At 35.8% G+C, this 18,051-nt stretch overlaps 1 protein-coding gene across 13 annotated transcripts in view; it reads left to right on the top strand.

The window, feature by feature from the left end:
* Positions 1-18,051, top strand: part of PHF14 (PHD finger protein 14) — a 172,125-nt gene that overhangs the window by 27,638 nt on the left and 126,436 nt on the right. For all 13 annotated transcript variants that reach the window (XM_026077876.1, XM_026077871.1, XM_026077875.1 and 10 more), the window contains 7 exons: positions 5,903-6,014; positions 8,152-8,289; positions 10,874-11,020; positions 14,806-15,076; positions 15,659-15,765; positions 16,227-16,322; positions 17,922-18,025. In XM_026077876.1, the coding sequence (XP_025933661.1) occupies positions 5,903-6,014; positions 8,152-8,289; positions 10,874-11,020; positions 14,806-15,076; positions 15,659-15,765; positions 16,227-16,322; positions 17,922-18,025 (975 nt within the window). The remainder of the gene's footprint in view (positions 1-5,902; positions 6,015-8,151; positions 8,290-10,873; positions 11,021-14,805; positions 15,077-15,658; positions 15,766-16,226; positions 16,323-17,921; positions 18,026-18,051) is intronic.

Here is an 18,051-nt window from a genome sequence, read left to right as displayed (position 1 = left end):
ATAATCTTCTATAGTGAAGAAGAGAGCAGAATTATCAGTGATGTCTGGTTTATGGCTAGTGTTATTGGATATGGGTTTGGGCAGGGGCTGCCTTTTTTTTTTTTTTTTAGAACATCAAAATTCAGTTCTGTTTCTGTACATTTTACCATTTCATGACTATATATTGCTACACATCTGCAATTTWTATATGTAGCAGTATCTAAGGCTTTCAGATGCTGGACCTGTCATAAACTTCTCATAGATTAAATTAACAAGGAAAGGTAATATACTTAGTTGGTAAGGCTGCTCAGAGGACAGGAGCTCAGAGGAAGATTCTTTAATCATGTTTGACTATATCTGTTTGAGTTGTAGTAATACAAAAGATTTCAGACATCTCTTACTGATGATGATGGATAAGTTGGAAAGAATCCAGTTAAATATTCAGTATTAGTACAAATACTTTACCTGAAAATTCAAAAATTTCCAAATTCGTTGTTATAAAACCTTTCTTTTTTTTTTTTAATGTAAATTCATATTACCATTTGCTCTCAGCCATATATTGTAGAAAAAAACATTTGGTACTAGCAAATTGCAGAATGTAACTGTGTGCTTGGCTTTTCTTCATCCACTAGCTGCAGTGGTTTTCTTAATTTTTTTCCTGGTCGTAAACAGAAGGTGTCATATTTAGATTACAGACAGTTCCCTACTTATACTAGCACAATTTGTTGGCTATGAAGTAAAATTACATAGAAGTTTAATGTGTTAAAATGTATCATCTTTGTTATTAAGTTCTTGCATATCTTATGACTTAAGTATATAACTGTGTTGTAATGTGTACAAAATCATGTCCATCTTCTCTTTTTTCCTTGGTGTTCACTGTATCTTTTTTTTTCCTATCTTATACAGACTTGTTTTGTTGCTAATACTGTAATGAACTGATTTTGCCATCATTAATAGGGCAGCAGAACTCAGGATGATGTTTTGGAAAGCTTTGTATGATATACTTTGTCTGTCTTCAGGAAAGTAAATACAGTATTATAATGTCATAAAATGATACAGGTTTTTGTGGATTAAATTGCATATGCCTGAAAGTTTCTCCCTTAGTTAAGAGCTTTTTCCTCAAAGCAGAAAAAAACCTGAGTTTGTGTTAGGAATAAGGAGATAATGAGAGTGTTCATACTAGTAGTTTTGACCATTAAATACAGATGCTGGAAATTCTGGAGGCACCCATCTTTCTCCATTGAATGCATATAGAGCTCAGCTCCTCAATTTGTAGCTGAGACACATTTTAAATATTTACATACAGCATGTAAAAGAAATCTTTTCCTCCCTCTGTGTCTTCTAAATGCATCTTATAAAAGGAAAACATTGGAAGTACAAGAAAATAACCTGTTTATTAAAAAAAAGAAAATAATAAAAGACAAGGTTATACAAGTGAATCAGGATTTGTAGTGAGTAATTTTAACTGCATGTTTGAAGTTGTGCTTGTTTTTAAATAATTTCTGGGATCAGGTCCTCAATTTCCAGTCTTTCTTACTTTCAGCAATGTCTGTGTCTCCCTTATAAAACTGCTATGCAGTCAAACAAATTGTACTTCTCCACTTCTGTTTTTTCTTTTACTAGTATGGCTGCTGTATCGAAAGAATGTTATTAAAGATTAAAGTCAATTATCTAATAGGAAATATAAGAATATCACCTGGAAAATTTTTTTCAGCCCTTATATTCCTGTGTTCTCTAAGACAGTTTAAACACTATAGATATAATTACCCATATGACACTATAGAAACTGCAGTCAGCACTTGAAAAATTGCTTAAATTTCTCCTTGTACAACGGTGGTGTGCTTTTGGTTAATGTGGAAGTGTTTCTTTGTGCTACTGGTTCTCTGTTCAGAACTGCGTGCCTGCATTGGTGACTGCACACATTAGCATGTCTATTTACTATCTTTATTATTTTTTGTACTTGCTATATAATGTGATATGGCTGTTATGCATGAGTATAAGTTTTATTCTCCCAGATGAACAAAGTTTGTGTACTAGAAAAATTATTAGATACCATGTGAAAAATCCTGTGCTCTTTCTTTATTTACAGATTTGAATTCTCAAGGGGAATGGGGCAGCAATTTAACTACCAGCTAAGGGTAGGGTCATGATGGTAAACTCTTAGGGGCGGGTGATGTCCTTTATTATGTTTCTGTGTACTTCGTGAACTGCAGCCCAATTCAGTTCTCTTCATGAAATGCTATCACAGAGAGACTACTGAATAGGAGAATCCTTTAAGTCACTGTTGCCCCACACCCCTTTGCCACCTTTTAAAGGATATTCTTTGTATGCATCAATGCTGGAAATGAAATTACACATTTTCACAATGAAATTACAGACCTGTTCAGTTTCTCTTCACAATCAAGTTGGAATAATTTCTCTGTTTCTACGTGAAAGGTGAATCATTAGAATAATGAGGTGCTTAATTTCTGAACAGAAGCTTTTTCACTTTAACCTCTCAGTTTCACAAACATAAGTGTGAATTTATGAAATTTTATTTCTCAAAAGCTATTATCCCAAAATATGAATTCTGTCCTTGTTTCAGTATGGAGTTTTTCTTCTTCTCTAATCAACATCTGTCATCGTTGCTCCAAGCTAAATGGATGGTAAAGTAACAAGGAAGATTATTCTTCTTTGATTACCCAATTTGTCTTAATTACAAGGTTTTAAAACATGTGCAGCTAAACAAATGAGCAGGAAAATATTTAGAACTGGTATTAGAAGCAGCTGAAATTGCTTCAGCTGTGAACTTGACTGACTTCTGTATGTTTTTTAATAAAGATTCAGGTTGGAGTTCGCATATAGGTGGTTGAAGAAATGAGACACTTGTGTGCCAATCACTGAAATGGCAGTTTAAATCTGTAATACTGTAATACTTGGGTGACATGTACTAAAACATTTTGAGAAGGTCAGTATGAAGCAAGCAGCCAGCTGTTGGGTTTATCATAGATAAACTCCTACAGAGTGCAGCAGCATTTAATACACCAGTGGAGCATGAAAAAACTGTGCAAATTAAATTGAGAAGCAGCTGCTTGTGGAAGATGCGTATCTTTATATTGAACTCTAGAAGGTACATTTAGGAGGTTATATTAAAACTTACTACCAAGGATCTCCAACCAAAACCTTGGATTTTTTAGAAATAGTAATTATGAAGATGTGTAACTGTTTTCCCACTTCCATTTATACAAATTTGTTCTGTATAATACATCTTAAATCAATGGTAGCTTATAGAAAGGAAGCCCCACAGAATTCAGAATGCTCTTCGTAACAATTAAACAGTCTCTTGATCTCAAGGTTACAGGCCTTATGCTGCATGTGGTATTTTCCTTAAAAAACAGTATCTTGATTCCTTTTGAAAAGGAGTCAAATACACTTGTGTAAATGAGGTATTTATTTTAGTAAATGCATAATATTTACTAACAGGCATGCACACACTTTTTTGAGATAGAAGAATAGTTTATATAGCTATGGTAACAGTTTTGGCCAAACTATAGCCAGTTCTGGATATGGTATGAAAGGGCAGGGGTGGTATCAGGTGCTCCCTTGCTCCCTGACAGGAATATATTGTGCCTCCACTGCTTTTGTGAGGAGTCGGACAGACAAGACTCGCTTTTCATAGTCATGAGAAGAATCTGGCTTTCCTAGATAGCACTGTATTAGCTTACCAGCTTGTGCCAGCGTGCTGGGGTGTTTACGCTGTACCAAACACCAGTGCCAGGCTGTATGCCCTGTCTGTACAGCAAGAAGTTTGGCAGAATGCTCGAGTACCCCAGCTTGTTTGCTGGCAGCTAGCGTGCTGCCTGTGTCTACCATGCTATTTAAAGACAGCGTTGTAACTCATCTAGAGAAGACTTTTAAGTTTTCTTCAAGTCCTTCTGTAGTTACCATGCTGTAGCCAACCATTCTGTAGGTGCAGAGAACGCTAGTAAAATCTGTACAAATAAAGCAACGCAGCTATTGCATGTAAATGCATATTTGGAGTACACATTTTTTTCACAGTATTAAGTTTTTATGCTTTAAAGTGAATTTATCATTTAACATCTCAAACCTGTGTGATTTAATAGTAATGTAAAAACTTTTTTGTTTTCAAATGTCAGGTGAAGAGAGTACTGTCAGTTATAAGACTGTGAATCAATCAGTGGCTTTTATTAGACTTATTCAGCAAATCCTTATGGAGTGAAGTGAATTTGAATTGCAATGAAGACTTAAATGTAATCGTATTTTTGAGATTCCCACCAGACCTTTCATGTCTTGTTTTTTTGAATTTGTATGTGGCTGTATGAGTTGTGTATGATTATTGCATTCATTGCATTCATTTAATTCTCAATCTGATAAATTCCAGCATTTTAGTTCTAAGGTTACCTGGTCAAAAACCTGCTGGTTTGAGGAAAAGGGGAAATTGGGGATACTTTTAGCTCCTGATTAGTATAACCATCAGTTTCAGCATTTAAATAATCTGTAGACAGTCCACTGATAACAGTCATAACTTGCGTGTAATTAGAACAAGGGTCTCAAGTTTGCTTTGGTCCCGACTGATTTTTATTTTTATTTTTATTTTTATTTTTTTGTTCTTCACACAAGGAAGGAAAAGAGGAGAAAAGAGGAGAAACAGGCAGTAGTAGGAAATGGAAGGAAAAGGGTACAGCAGACCTTAGCATGGAGGAAGAGTGGTGGAGGTGGTAATAGGTCTGTGCTGAACTGTTGACTTTTGGGGGGGCTTTGGGAGGGACTGTACTGTGTGGGTAATGAAAGAGACACGGGAAGAAAGCATTTGTGGCATTATCACCAGTCCTTGTAGTTTCTTGAATACGTGGAGTAGATGAGGATGCGTTATACACAGAAGTTTTAGTCTTCACTAGTGATGTGTTTACTGTTTAATGTTAATGACTGGGAAGAGCACAGTGTTGATGTAAGTACTAAGGACGAAACATAGTGTTTTGACTTAGTTACATCTACTGTTTCTGGTTATATTGCATGCGATCTGAGTGTTCTTAGGTTGAAAGTAGTATCTGATGGCTTATGACAGAGAGAGTTGGCTGTTTTAGAAAGTTGTCATTACTGAAGAAGAAGAAAATATGTCTTCTGTTGCAAGGCTGTGTTTGGTAACTGAGGGTTTCAGCAGATTAAGATGATGTCTGTCAAAAGCAGATGAGGCTGAAGCCTCTACCGTATCTTTGGTTGTGTTGTATGTAATTACTAGACACTGAGGTCCAGATTTATGCCATCTCATTTTAGGCCGTTAAGTGCTGAAGCTTTGAATCTATTGCCCTACAGTTTGTTTATGGCCAATGAACAAGAGTTTAGCTAAGTTACAGTCTGTTCATCTGATAGCTTCAAACAGACGTTTCTGTAATGCGATTCAAATATGTTTATATCTAAATGCACCTCCTATCCATGTTTGCATAAAACTAGCTAATTTTGGTGAAACTAACAGCTGTAACTGTAGCAGTGCAAAAGCTGACTGATGCTGCGTGGTGGTAGTTCCTGATTATATGCCCACTGTTGCTGTGGCTGCCCTTATGATTGTACCCCCCACCCCCATGTAATGGAAATATCAAATTCATATACATTTCATGTTATGTGAACAGCGGTGTGGAACCGCACCGAAGAACCATCAGAGCAGAAGGGCGATGCTAGCCAAGGCCTTGAGAGAGATCCAGACAGGCGAAACAATCCAGGTTGCTTTGAAAGCCATACCCTGGTTTAGGATGTGAGCTGCTGAATCCAAATTTGTGTTCTCTTCCTGCTTCTGGTGTATTTTCCTTTAGATACATTTGTTATAGCATCTGTAACATTTATAAAGCACTTTGAAATCTGCAAATGGTGAGTATGATACAGGAACAAAATGTTGATAACAGTAACCTGATTTTATCTGCTGTTTTAGGTGGGTCCATATTGTTTGTGCCCTCTATGTTCCAGGAGTAGCATTTGGAGATATTGACAAATTACGGCCAGTAACACTCACAGAAATGAATTATTCAAAGTATGGTGCCAAGGTAAGTTTAGAAGACATTTATTACCTACCTATTATTACCTATTTTTACATATAATAGAGTAATATATATCTTTCCAGCTTTATATCTCTTGTTTACTGCAAATGCAGTGAGGTTCAGGACTAGAAATATGATAAAGTTTGTTCGTTTGTTATACCTTTGTTCTTCCTTCCCTCCTTCTTTTCATTTTCCCTACCCCTGAACTCCATCATTTCTGTCATTGTTGTCCTCTCCCCCATTTCCCTTAATTTTTTTTTATGGAAGTGCTAATTACTTTCTTTTAATGTTGGTCAGTGGCAGATTGCCAAAATGTGGATGGAAAGAGAAGAGGATATATGGGATACGTAATGGAGAAGTGGAAAGTGAGGTGTATTAAGACAAACAGATGTACACTCAGTAAGAATTATTTTAGGTTCTCTATAATCATAAGCTAACAATGAGCATAAAAGGTTTGCTGCAAAGCAATATTTAAAAAAAACACAACAACATTGGGACCCTCAACTTGAACAGCATTCAGCAATTTGCTGTCTTACACACCTAATACACCTAAGTATTGTTGCTGTAGCTGTTGGGACAGTGTGGAGAAACCATATCCATCATGCTAATGTGAGGAAAGAGAGTTGTATTGCTGCTCCTCTAATGCTTAATTTATACATCGTCAAAATCATTTCCTGGAATGCTTATTTGTCAAGTTGAATACAAAATTAAAATATTTCATACACAATTTGGATAGCCAGTGTGCAACATATCTGTATTAGGAGCATGTCTACGTGGGCCTACTGTTGTTTAGAAATATTTAAGAAAACTCAGAGCAAGCTATCAATGCCCTAAAAATTATTGTTGGCAATGGATCATGCATTTTTGTTTCTATTAACCTGACTGTTATATAGGAGCAAGGGTAAGAATTCAGGCATATTTTATTACTGTAAAATGAGTAAGATTAATAGTAGACTACACAGATGAGGGATCATTACTCCAGCAGAGTTGTAACCAAACCTTGTTTGCTGTATCCAGTGTACAAGTTATAGCTTACTTAGCTAAATTTTCCCCAGAATACCATTTTAATGCAGTATTCTTCTTTACTTCATGTATTAGCTGTTATATCTTGCTGTTGCACAGCTAAAGGGTGACCTTTTAGGATATGTGGTGTTTTAGGATTCTTCTGTCATTGCATTTTCTGTGCTGTCCCTTTCTGTTGTTGGTTAAGTTTCTGTTGTTGCTGCATGGAGATGTCTTCTGTAGCTGATACATAGCTTTGCCCTGTACTCAGGGTGTGAAAAATTGAGAAGTGGATGACTACCTAATTTAAGTCATCTTTGTTCACTGGGCAGCAGTACTGCTTAAGAAGCTCTTGTTCCCATATGCTTTTTCCTGCTCACGTGTTCACCACTGTACTGTGCTGGCACAGCTGTTTGGTATGGGTTTGTGGTGAACAAGACTGAAGAGCTTATTTGGCTGAAAAATAAGTTTATCTTTTTCCAGGTCACATTAATGTTTGTTAGTTTGCTGTGTTGCAGACAGCTGTGCCTACAAACATGCATGTAGCTACAGCCTTGATGCTGTGTTTAAGGGAACCACAACTTTTTTGCTGAAATTTATAATCAAGTTTTTTTTTTCTGCATTGTCACACATTTGCTCCTCAGTCATCATTTATGAGAGTGACAACTATGTAATTATCTGTTTCTAAGTCATGTAGAGTATTGATCTTTTTGTTGTTGTTGGTTGTCCTCTGAATTTTTGCTTGTTTGGTGATGACTGTTGAACAACCGAACATTTGCTGAGTGCTAAGCTTGTTTTATGATACCATGCTTATATAATTAAGTGTGTATAAATCACTTGGATGGTACTTAGTGGTTGCTCTGAAGAGGAATACGAGGCATGGCAGTTCATATAAAAATTCATCTAACATGCTGCTTAGGCTGTTTAAGTACTTGTCCATTGCTTGTTAAAAATGAAATCAATTGAGGGCAACGGGAGGGCGCTTTAAGTAGTGACAGCTGTTAGCAGCATACTTTGTCTCTGTACCATATGGGAGTAAACCTACCTGTTTATTTTTACATGCAAGATGTAAATTATCAAGTGATAGGCAAAAATACATGTAAAATACTTACTGTGGCATTTCCCACCCTCCTATATAAAGGAGTGCAGTTTCTGCGAAGATCCTCGTTTTGCCAGAACTGGTGTTTGCATTAGTTGCGATGCTGGGATGTGCAGAGCTTACTTCCATGTGACCTGTGCTCAGAAGGAAGGCTTGCTCTCAGAAGCAGCAGCAGAAGAGGTAGGTATGATATACATACAGGGTGATAGAATGAAAGAGTTGCAACTAAAGGAGGAAGACCTGAAGTTGTGCACTTTTTTGCTCAGTAATCCTGAAGAAAGTTTTTATAAATCATTAGGAAGTCATAGGCCAAATGAAGACTCTGACTGGGGAGGTCTCTTTGTTCATCAAGTTGCTGATGAACAAAGTCAACTGATCATCTTTTGAAATGGCTTCATAAAAGTGATAGAGAAGGGTAATACAGAAGTTAGCTTTGTCAGCTTAATATATTTTGATCAATACAGAGGTGAATTCTGTACGAACCTACTCCTTGTACTTCACCTAGGTTGACATAGTTACTTAGCTGTTTATGTAGTATGTAGTGTAATATTCTTTCTCTCCCCCACCTAGGACTGTCTTCAGAAATAAGCTACGTTTCTAATACCGTTTTTTCATACACATTTTCCAGTATTTTCTTTAAATAGTGATACAGGTATATGACTTTTATTATGATAACATTACACTTAGGTATCAGAATGAAAAGCAGACATTTATAAGCTACTGGTAATTTTTTAATACAGGCTCTTACCAGCTTTATTCCTAAAATATGATTAAAACAATTCAGATTAGAAGATTCTATTTCAGAGTTCATTTTTACAGTATAAATACTTTTAGATTGCCAAAATTCATCCTGATTTTATGGTTTGGATTAAGCCTGTCATGTACATAGGTACACAATTTAATTTTTTGTTGACTTAGGAAGTATTAGAGATGCACACAAACAGGATCTGTCCTGCACTATCTACACTGAAATTTCTCCCTTTTGTTTCTGGAAAAAATAGACTACTAAGTGATTCCTTTTAGAGCATTCACAAAATAAACTTCTGTGAAATTGATAAATAGGAAGATTGCATAGTCACCTAAATGTTTTTGTCCCTAATAAATTGTGTGTAATGTTGATTCTTCAAAAACTTAGTTGAATTTCTGCTAGGTATGTGCATTTGCTGGTCTTCTCACCTTAAAATTTTCTTACATGTTCTTAAATGTTTTCTGCAAACAAAAATATTTTTAATCAGGGCCTTGTAGAATCTAATTTTAGGGAGCCACTAATATAATAGTTTTTGGAAGTAAGTTGTCACATATTCTGAAAATCTAGATAAAAACATATTTGTAAAGAAAGTATGCACAGATTTTATTAGTCTGTGTTATGTAGGTGCAGTGAAGGAAAGTTTGATAGGCTTATTATTTTATCAAGGAAGACTGTATAGGTTTTTCTTACTCTGCCAGTATATTTTCAAAACCATAGAAACATCATCATAAGTTTACAATGAAATATACTTCTCAAACTGAATAATCTTTCTTACTCAGATATTCATATTCTGCTTGGAAGTTTTGCATGTGCTAAAAATTGATATAATCGTACAGCTGTAATAGTATGCAGACCCGATGAAGTCTGTACCTAGAAATGACTGAAGTAAGTGAAGATTACTGTGAGAGATGGGCTTATAGCTACTGTTTTTCATTAGCTTGTAAATACCTTCTCGATGTGCCTTTATCATTTTTGCTGATGCAGCAATTCTTTGGAAGCTTTCCATTTTGCCATATTTGATTTATTGCATTGCAGAACAATGTGCTTCGATTGTTGATTTGACCTACCTATGTGGTTAAAATCTGTGCTTTTAACTTAACATAAAAGGCTGCTTACCTCAGTGCTCTGGAACTTACCTTTAAAAAAAAAAAATTAAAAAATTAAAAAGCAGTAAGCAAAATTGTTAAATCTGAATATGGGCAGTGTTGACCATCAATAGCTGTTAAAGATATCCGACTGATGTATACCCTTGGCTTGTGACATTTCATGTCTGAGATTAGATTTCTAAACTTGGCTTTAACCTGTTCACTGCAATGGACCTTTGTCRTTGTGTACAGGGTTGTATAGCCGTAGCTGTACATGTGTGTGCATGTGTGTTAAACTTGGACCAACGTATATGTTGTAATCCTGACCGCAATAGCAAGGTAATAGAACTGCAGGTTGAAATTATTACTAATGCAGTTTACAGGACTTTTTGAAAGATGAATAAAACAGGTTTATCTTGCTACTTACCCTAAAAATTGTTCCTGATTTATGGTTAAGTCAGTGTATCCTATTGATAAAACTGTTTGGATTTTTATAGCAATACTGGTCAAACTGTGGTCTGTGGTGCACCCACGCATGGCAACTTCTTTAAGGTCATGAAGAGTTGCTAAGTAATAGATCTGTTCTCAGTAGGTTGCTGGCTAACAGTTGAGAGAGAGGGACGGTCAGTCTGTCTGTCTGTCTCTAACAGTTGGAGGAGAGAAAGTCTGTGTGTGTGCATGTGTCTGTCTGTCTTTTTTTTTCCTTAATTAAAAAATTGTTTAGGATCACACAATGAAAAACACTTTATGTGGGTAATTACATCAACTTGACAAATTTGAATTAAAAACCATACATATTAGTAGTTCTTAAAAATATGCCTATTTGCATACGGACTGCTTGCCAGAATGCTGGATTTGTGCTGTTCACAGCCTTTTTGCCATGTAAGACTTACTTCATTTTCCTCCCTCCCCTTTGTTTTCTCTGAAACAGGATATAGCTGATCCTTTTTTTGCTTATTGTAAACAGCATGCAGACAGGTTAGACAGAAAATGGAAGCGGAAGAACTACTTGGCATTGCAATCTTACTGTAAAATGTCCTTGCAGGAAAGAGAGAAACAGCTCTCGCCAGAAGCCCAGGTACTGTATTCATGCCACAACTGCGTCTGTGTTAATCATCTATGTTAAACAAGAAAGAAGTGAAGGGGATGGGATTATTACATTTGGAAATGAAATGTGGACTGCTCTATATTGATAGCATATGGTCAGTTAACATAGCAGTGAATTATTTTTAGGTTTTAGTCTCTTAAGAACAAATCCCCAGTAAAGTAATTACCAAAGAGTGATATCTGTGTTTGTCTGAATTGAAAAAAAATCCTTGTATTGTTTATGTAGCAAAAAGTTGGTAATTTTTCATTTTAATTCATAGGGATTTTTAAAACACTTTTTTCAAGATTCTTAACAAAAAAGACACACAAGAAATTAGGCGTGTTTTTCTTCTGTGTTCAGTAAAAGTCTACTTTTTTTTCTTGTAATTTTTGAGCTTGGCAGAAGAGTTTAGCAAGCCTAAAGTTTCTTTGGGCCTTTCTTCATTTGCTATAGGTCTAAGCAGAATTTTTTCTGCAGGGTTTTTTCATAGTAAAAATTTCCTAGAAGAAAATTGATGTTAGGTACAGGTGTCTGTGCTGTGGAATAGCTGTCTGAAAGTCTTAGGCAAAGTCTTAAGGCAAAGTCTAAGTTTATATCCCTGTCTAAGGACTGATTCACATAAACCTAGCTCAACTGATTAACATCTTGTTGCTATAAAGATTTCAGTCTTTTTAGTAGCTCTGAGGGAATCTTTGTGCTTCAGTATGTTTGAATTTTGTGTTCTTTGTTTTTTCTGACTGACAAATTTGTGGCCTACCTTGCTATTCACTGCCTAGGCTGAACTGGATTCTGTAGAAAAATCATGCCTGTGTGGGGAAGTAGCTGGCTGTCTGAAGGAACCCTGCCTGAGTTGTTGCAGAAATGACAGATGCATAGTAAATAATGCAGGGCACTTGACGGAGAGAACAAGCTGTTGTCTTCTGAAAGGAGAACAACAGGGTAATGATCAGAAAATAAATCTTCATATGATCAAATTTTTTTATTTAAAAAAAAAAGAAAATCATGCCTTTCTAGTTTTGCAGAGATCTTTGATAGAAAAAGAGAAAATCAGTTTAAAATGACATAATGGATTTGAGAATGCATATGAGCAAACTATCGTAGAAGAATTTTGTATAAAATATTTCTCTCAGCTATAGAGCTTGGTCTTGCTTGACTGCAATTGATTAGGTAATTCTTGTTGAGTACACTTGGCTCTCAGTTATGTGCAATACCCCTGTGTAATGGGAAAATCACGATAATCTGCATATCAACAGGCATAATGTTAAATGCCAATTGTGGAAAGTCGGTTTGGGTCCAGTGGGGTTTATTAGCGCTGTTTTCAGCCCTGTGTTTCACTTAGATCCATGCATTTGTTATGCAGTGCTGTATCAAGGATAACAAGTGCCGTGCATTTCCCTCTGTCTCTTCTCCTTCCTCCAAACCAAGCCCCCTCGGATTTTGTGTTCTGAATTATTTTGATTAAACATTTAGAAGTAGAAACTAGAAGAATGAACATTGAAAACTGCGTGTGGATTTACTAAACATGGTGTCATAGACATCTTCGTATAAGTTTGATAACTCTCACATTCTGTAAAAGGAAGCAAAACAGGATGAGGTCTTACCGCATGATTTTGTTATTGAAGGTTCTGGTGATGCACAAGTTTGGGTTAGTGTTGTGTGTGTGTCTTAGTTTACGTGCACAGAAGCAGATGGGATGCTAGAAAAATGCCTAGTTTTATGTATTGGGATTTTTTGAAGTAATTGTTGTCTTTGGTTTCTGTGCGTTATAGAAATGCAGAACTGTAAAGGATTCTTAGCATGTACTGGAAACGTCTGTCTGGGGAGTTGACACAAAGTAAGCATAAATTCACACGATAGCTTACCGCACATTATCTGCATGAGTCCAGGTTCAACAAAGATGGTTAAATTTGCTACTGTGATTTTTGTCTGGGAAATGAGAATCTGGATCTTGAGATAACTTAGTCTGAAAAAAGATGAAGATGATTCCAAAACCTTCTGGAGATACTGAAAGGATGAAATGCAGACCATAATGAAAATTGGTTAGTCTGTTCTTTTACTGCATTCTACACTGGGTTAAAAAGGAGGAGAAACTGAGATCTCTCTCTCTCTGTATTAGTGTACTTATATGTACATATGCACACACAAAAGTTCACTTCCACAGGAGTTTATGGGCACAAGCTTTGTGTACAGAGATGGAGCTAGCATAAATAAGTATGTGGTCTAAATTATTTAGTTGATATTGTGAAAATGGATTTTTGAGGCACAGTTTTGGAGGAGAAAAAAGGGTATTCAGGACCTTGTAGCCAGTTGAGCCTATGGTCTGGCAAGTCCTGTGGCCCAAAAAAGAAAATCCCTCTGAGGAGTATATTATATAAAGCTAAGGACTGTTATGGATTGTTGGAAAATATTCTGTATTAAAATACTTTATTTCTATCAGTAAAGATAATGTACGTTGCTCCTTTATGAGTAAAGTGTATACATGAAAATTACCTAAACCCAAGTTTGGAATTCAGGATTTCATTTAGATTAGCCATGCTAACTTGTCTCGGCTATTTCTGGAATGCTGCTCTGAGCACACGGTTGTGTGACATCTTAAGTGACTTCAGGTGTTTCAGAACCAAGCGTGTAATCAGTGAGGAAGTGTCTTGGCTGAGGAAGCTATCAGCCATCCTTATTCATTCCAGGGGAGAATAAAGCTTCAGCAAGGCAGCTGTAGGTGGATCTCTTTGCTGCTGTGGGCTCAAGAAAAAAGCCCTTGGGCTTAGATCTGGCCTGCAAGCCACATTTGTCATGTTTCTTGGTCATTATGTTCAACACCTAATAAGGTAGTATGTTGTGTTAACTGTGTCTGTAATATTACCTTCAGCAATGCTGTCCGTACTCAAAGATGTTCCTTAAGCATAGCACGTATATACACACTTTACCTTTCTCTTGAGAGTATCTCATACCATTCGTTGGGGCAATTGGATTAGTTTAGCTTTTCCTTTATACAGGCAAGTAAACAACTTCTGATAGTCTGCTGGAGTTTTGCCACTGAAGGTTTGTATGCTGATGTCATTTTCTGCCAGAATTGCCACTGCATAGATTCCCTGCAAGACAGTATTTTTTGAATGCCTGTAGCAACTTTGGTCTTCCGAGGTTGGTTTCCCAGATGGTCACAAATATACAGATGTCATCAGCAATATATATTGTGAGCTTCTCTTGCCTTTTTCACTTCTGTTTCCATTCTATTTTTTGACATGTTATAATCAGCTAGTTTAATAGTTTATAAAGAGATATGGCATTGAGAAAAGGAGTTCCTACAAAAAGAGGACAAATATGGCAAAAATGCCATTCACAAACTTTAAATATATGTGAGCGATAAAAATATATATAAATACATTTTTGATAGGTCAGCCAAAGTTCTTCCCAGTAGTGAATTTTCACAGTTCCATCAAATTATTGCTATTAGAAAGGTTTGTCTGAAAGCCAGCAGTCATTAATATTAATTTCATTGATGGAGTAATCTTACCAAGAAATGTGTGAATGCTTTTTCCAATTTACTTCTAAAACCTCATGAAAGGATGATGCTACTTAGATATGAATTTTGAGGTAAAATCAAATGTCTGTATCACTGTCTTTCTTGAGTCATAGTGTTCCAGAATGAAAATAGTGATGATTAGATTGTGCAGTTTTTTAAAAGAAATTAAAATGCAGATATGTTCCAAAAGGATATAACTCAAAAATGGTTTTGCATTGTTCTCTTATTTTTTTTTAATCTGTGGAATTTATTGTAGGCTCGAATCAATGCCAGACTACAGCAGTATCGTGCCAAGGCAGAGCTGGCTCGTACCACCAGGCCTCAGGCCTGGGTCCCCAGGGAGAAGCTACCACGACCGCTTACTAGCAGTGCTTCCGCCATACGTAAGCTTATGCGCAAAGCTGAATTAATGGGCATTAGTACAGACATTTTTCCAGTGGATACTTCAGATACCAGTTCCAGTGTTGATGGAAGAAGAAAACATAAACAACCAGCTCTCACTGCTGATTTTGTGAATTATTACCTTGGTAAGGATCAGAATTTCTTATTTCTTTTTAATGAAGAAATCACCATTTTCCTGTATCTGTACCATGCTAATTTATTGGCTTTTTTTTCTATCTTTTATTTGCATTTCTTTGTTATTGGTAGATAAATGTGAATTAAGACTTCAAGTTCAGATATGTCGTTGCTCAGTATCTCAATTTATACAGCAAGTTAGTAATTTTTTTAAAGAAGTTTTACAAAAGAAGAAAATCCTTCAAATATAAACAGGAGGAAGTGTTTTTGCTAAGAAAAGAATGAAAGGTTAGGTACCTTTTGGCATCGCTTTTTTCTGATGTTGTCTTCCCTTTCTGTGTGAAGCAGCATGCTTTTGTCTTTGGGTCTGTTTGATCAAAGCTCATCATTTAAATAACTAGCCTGTTTTAGGTTTTCATATGCAGCAAAAAGTAAATGTTATGAATGACTGTTCATTCTACTCAGTCTGTATAGTTTGTGCACCTGTGTTGTTACGGTTTTATGCTTTACATTTCACTGCTTCGTTCTTTCCAGTATGTAAATCTTGAAAATATAGCCAAGGCTAGAAAATAATGAAATTTTCTTTTAAATAGAGAGAAATATGCGCATGATTCAAATCCAGGAGAATATGGCTGAACAGAAGAATATCAAGGATAAATTAGAAAATGAACAGGAAAAGCTTCATGTGGAATATAATAAGGTGAAGAAAAAAAGGATAAACCCATGTACTGTTTTAGTATTGCTTTTCTTAACTTTGATAGTATTTTGCTTCTAAAAAAAGACTTTTGAAGATACGTAAAGTTCTGGTATGACAATAGAGAACTTGAATTCTTTTATGTAGATACTTGTCATAATCTTGCAGCTTAAGTAGTGTAATCAAAACATGCAAGATATTGCCATATTTTCATTTTGCTTTCAGATTGTCTTTATGGAACCTTATTTTCATGCTGAATTGTTTCAGATCGTCTTTACGAAACAGATGGCTGCTTAGTTCTGTTAGATTGCTAAATTATTGCATTGATCACAGCTATACTGACATGAGTTTCATTGCTTTTTAATCCCCCGATAAAGTAAAGCACATCCTATAGGTAAGAGGTTGAGTAACTTTAATTAAACAGGCTTTTAAAAATTTTGTTTTGTTTTGTTTTTTTTACTTTTCAGCTGTGTGAGTCCTTGGAAGAACTACAAAATATGAACGGAAAACTACGAAATGAAGGGCAAGGCATTTGGGCTCTGCTGGGTAGGATCATTGGGCAGGTTGGTTTTTTCTTCCCTTTGTAATTCATATGCAGACCTGGTGTTCCAAGAACAGGCTTTTCTGTTTCTGTCTGTCACTTTTATGGCCAAATAAATTGATTTGATCAGGCCCAGGCTGTACTCTGGGGATAATGATTTCTGACTGAAATACATCTAGACTTCTGCAAACTACCTAGTAGGAACCTGCAGTTTAATTTTGTCGTTGTAATAGTGATCTTGTTTGCAGAATTCTTTCATTTGCTGTAACCGATTGATCTGTCATTTGTGATGAAGCTTAACGTGAAGCATGAGTTAATCCTACTGGTTTTGTCTCCTCATTATCTTTAGTTACTGTAGACTTCAAATGGTATGATAACCTTTTATAAGATATACATCTTTAAAACTGCACTGTGTATGTGACAGCTTTTAACTGAGTAGAGAAGAATAGTTTTGTTGAAACGAATACAAATATCCAGGAAAAGAAAAGATTTGGATTATTTCCTTTTGCCAGCAATTAACTCTGTTGCCATTGACATACATGGAGAAAAGAGAGAAGTGCGGGTTATTGCATATGTCTGTATGTGATGTATTCATACAGTGAACGTGTGTGCTCATGTGTCTTTTATGTCCAAGGTATTATGTGGCAATGGTTAACTTTGCTGTCAGAAAGAGATTGAAATGATTTCCAGTCATGGTTTTAAAGAAGAAACTGCTCATTATAAAAATGCAGACATTATTTAATTGGGTCATAATTTTGTGATGCCCTTTGGTCCTGCTATTTTTGTACTGTTCAGAAAACGAAAACTGCCCCTTTTTTTATGCATTAATAGTTCTTATAGAAGGCTATTTTTTTTCTGGTTCTGTTTGTCAGCCTCTCTTTTGTACTTATGAAGAAAGATTCTTATACGATTTATCTCTTGGATCAAGATTTGATTTTCAAAGCCATCTTAAAAGGGAGAGAAAGTGTTCACAAATATATTTCCTGGTGCAAACGTCACTAAATTAAAAAAATCAGTTTAGTAGAATTCATTTGCACAGCTTGCATGACATTTTTTTTCCAGTTGGCTGAACAGATGCAGGCCCATGGGGCTGCTGAGAAATGACTTTGATAGATGTTTGCTGTCTGAGAAGCTAGCATACTGCAGATTAGTAGAAACCCGAAGAGAATCTTGTCTGCTTTGTGGAGAGTTTGATCAAATAAGATAATTTTTCTAATTAACCTATGGAGCACCAGTGTAGTAGGGATGTTGGGAAAAATAAACTGCCTTAGTGTTTTTCTGTCGGTTTAGTGAATTTTCCTGTTCCTTTTTCAGCTTTCTAGACAGATGCATCCTTTTCTGTCTGTCTCTCTTGAAGCTTGAATAGAAAGTTAAAAACTAGTATTTCAACATGTGATCTCATTTTATTAAATTCAAAAATGATTACAATACTACTCTATACTAATCTGATTTTGTAACATAAACATCTGTAGTTGTTCTTGTCTGTAAAATAGGTAGCTTTAGCAATTTCCTACTGATAATTTGAGCATGATCAAACTTGTTTCTCATACACTGAGATTTGAGTAGTATGCTCTAAATGTCCCCAAGATTAATATATACTGCATTTGTTCAAATCCAATAGAAATTGAACATACCAGCAATTTTACGTGCTCCGAAGGAAAGAAAACCGAGTAAAAAGGAAGGAGGAACACAAAAGACATCTACACTTCCAGCTGTACTTTATAGGCAAGTAGAAGTCTTGACAGAATAGA

The sequence above is a fragment of the Apteryx rowi genome, unplaced genomic scaffold, assembly GCF_003343035.1.
Source record: "Apteryx rowi isolate R43461 unplaced genomic scaffold, aptRow1 scaffold_465, whole genome shotgun sequence".
NCBI lineage: Eukaryota > Metazoa > Chordata > Aves > Apterygiformes > Apterygidae > Apteryx > Apteryx rowi.
The sequence above is the reverse complement of the archived record's forward strand: the minus strand, read 5'-3'. Positions and strand labels throughout refer to the sequence as shown.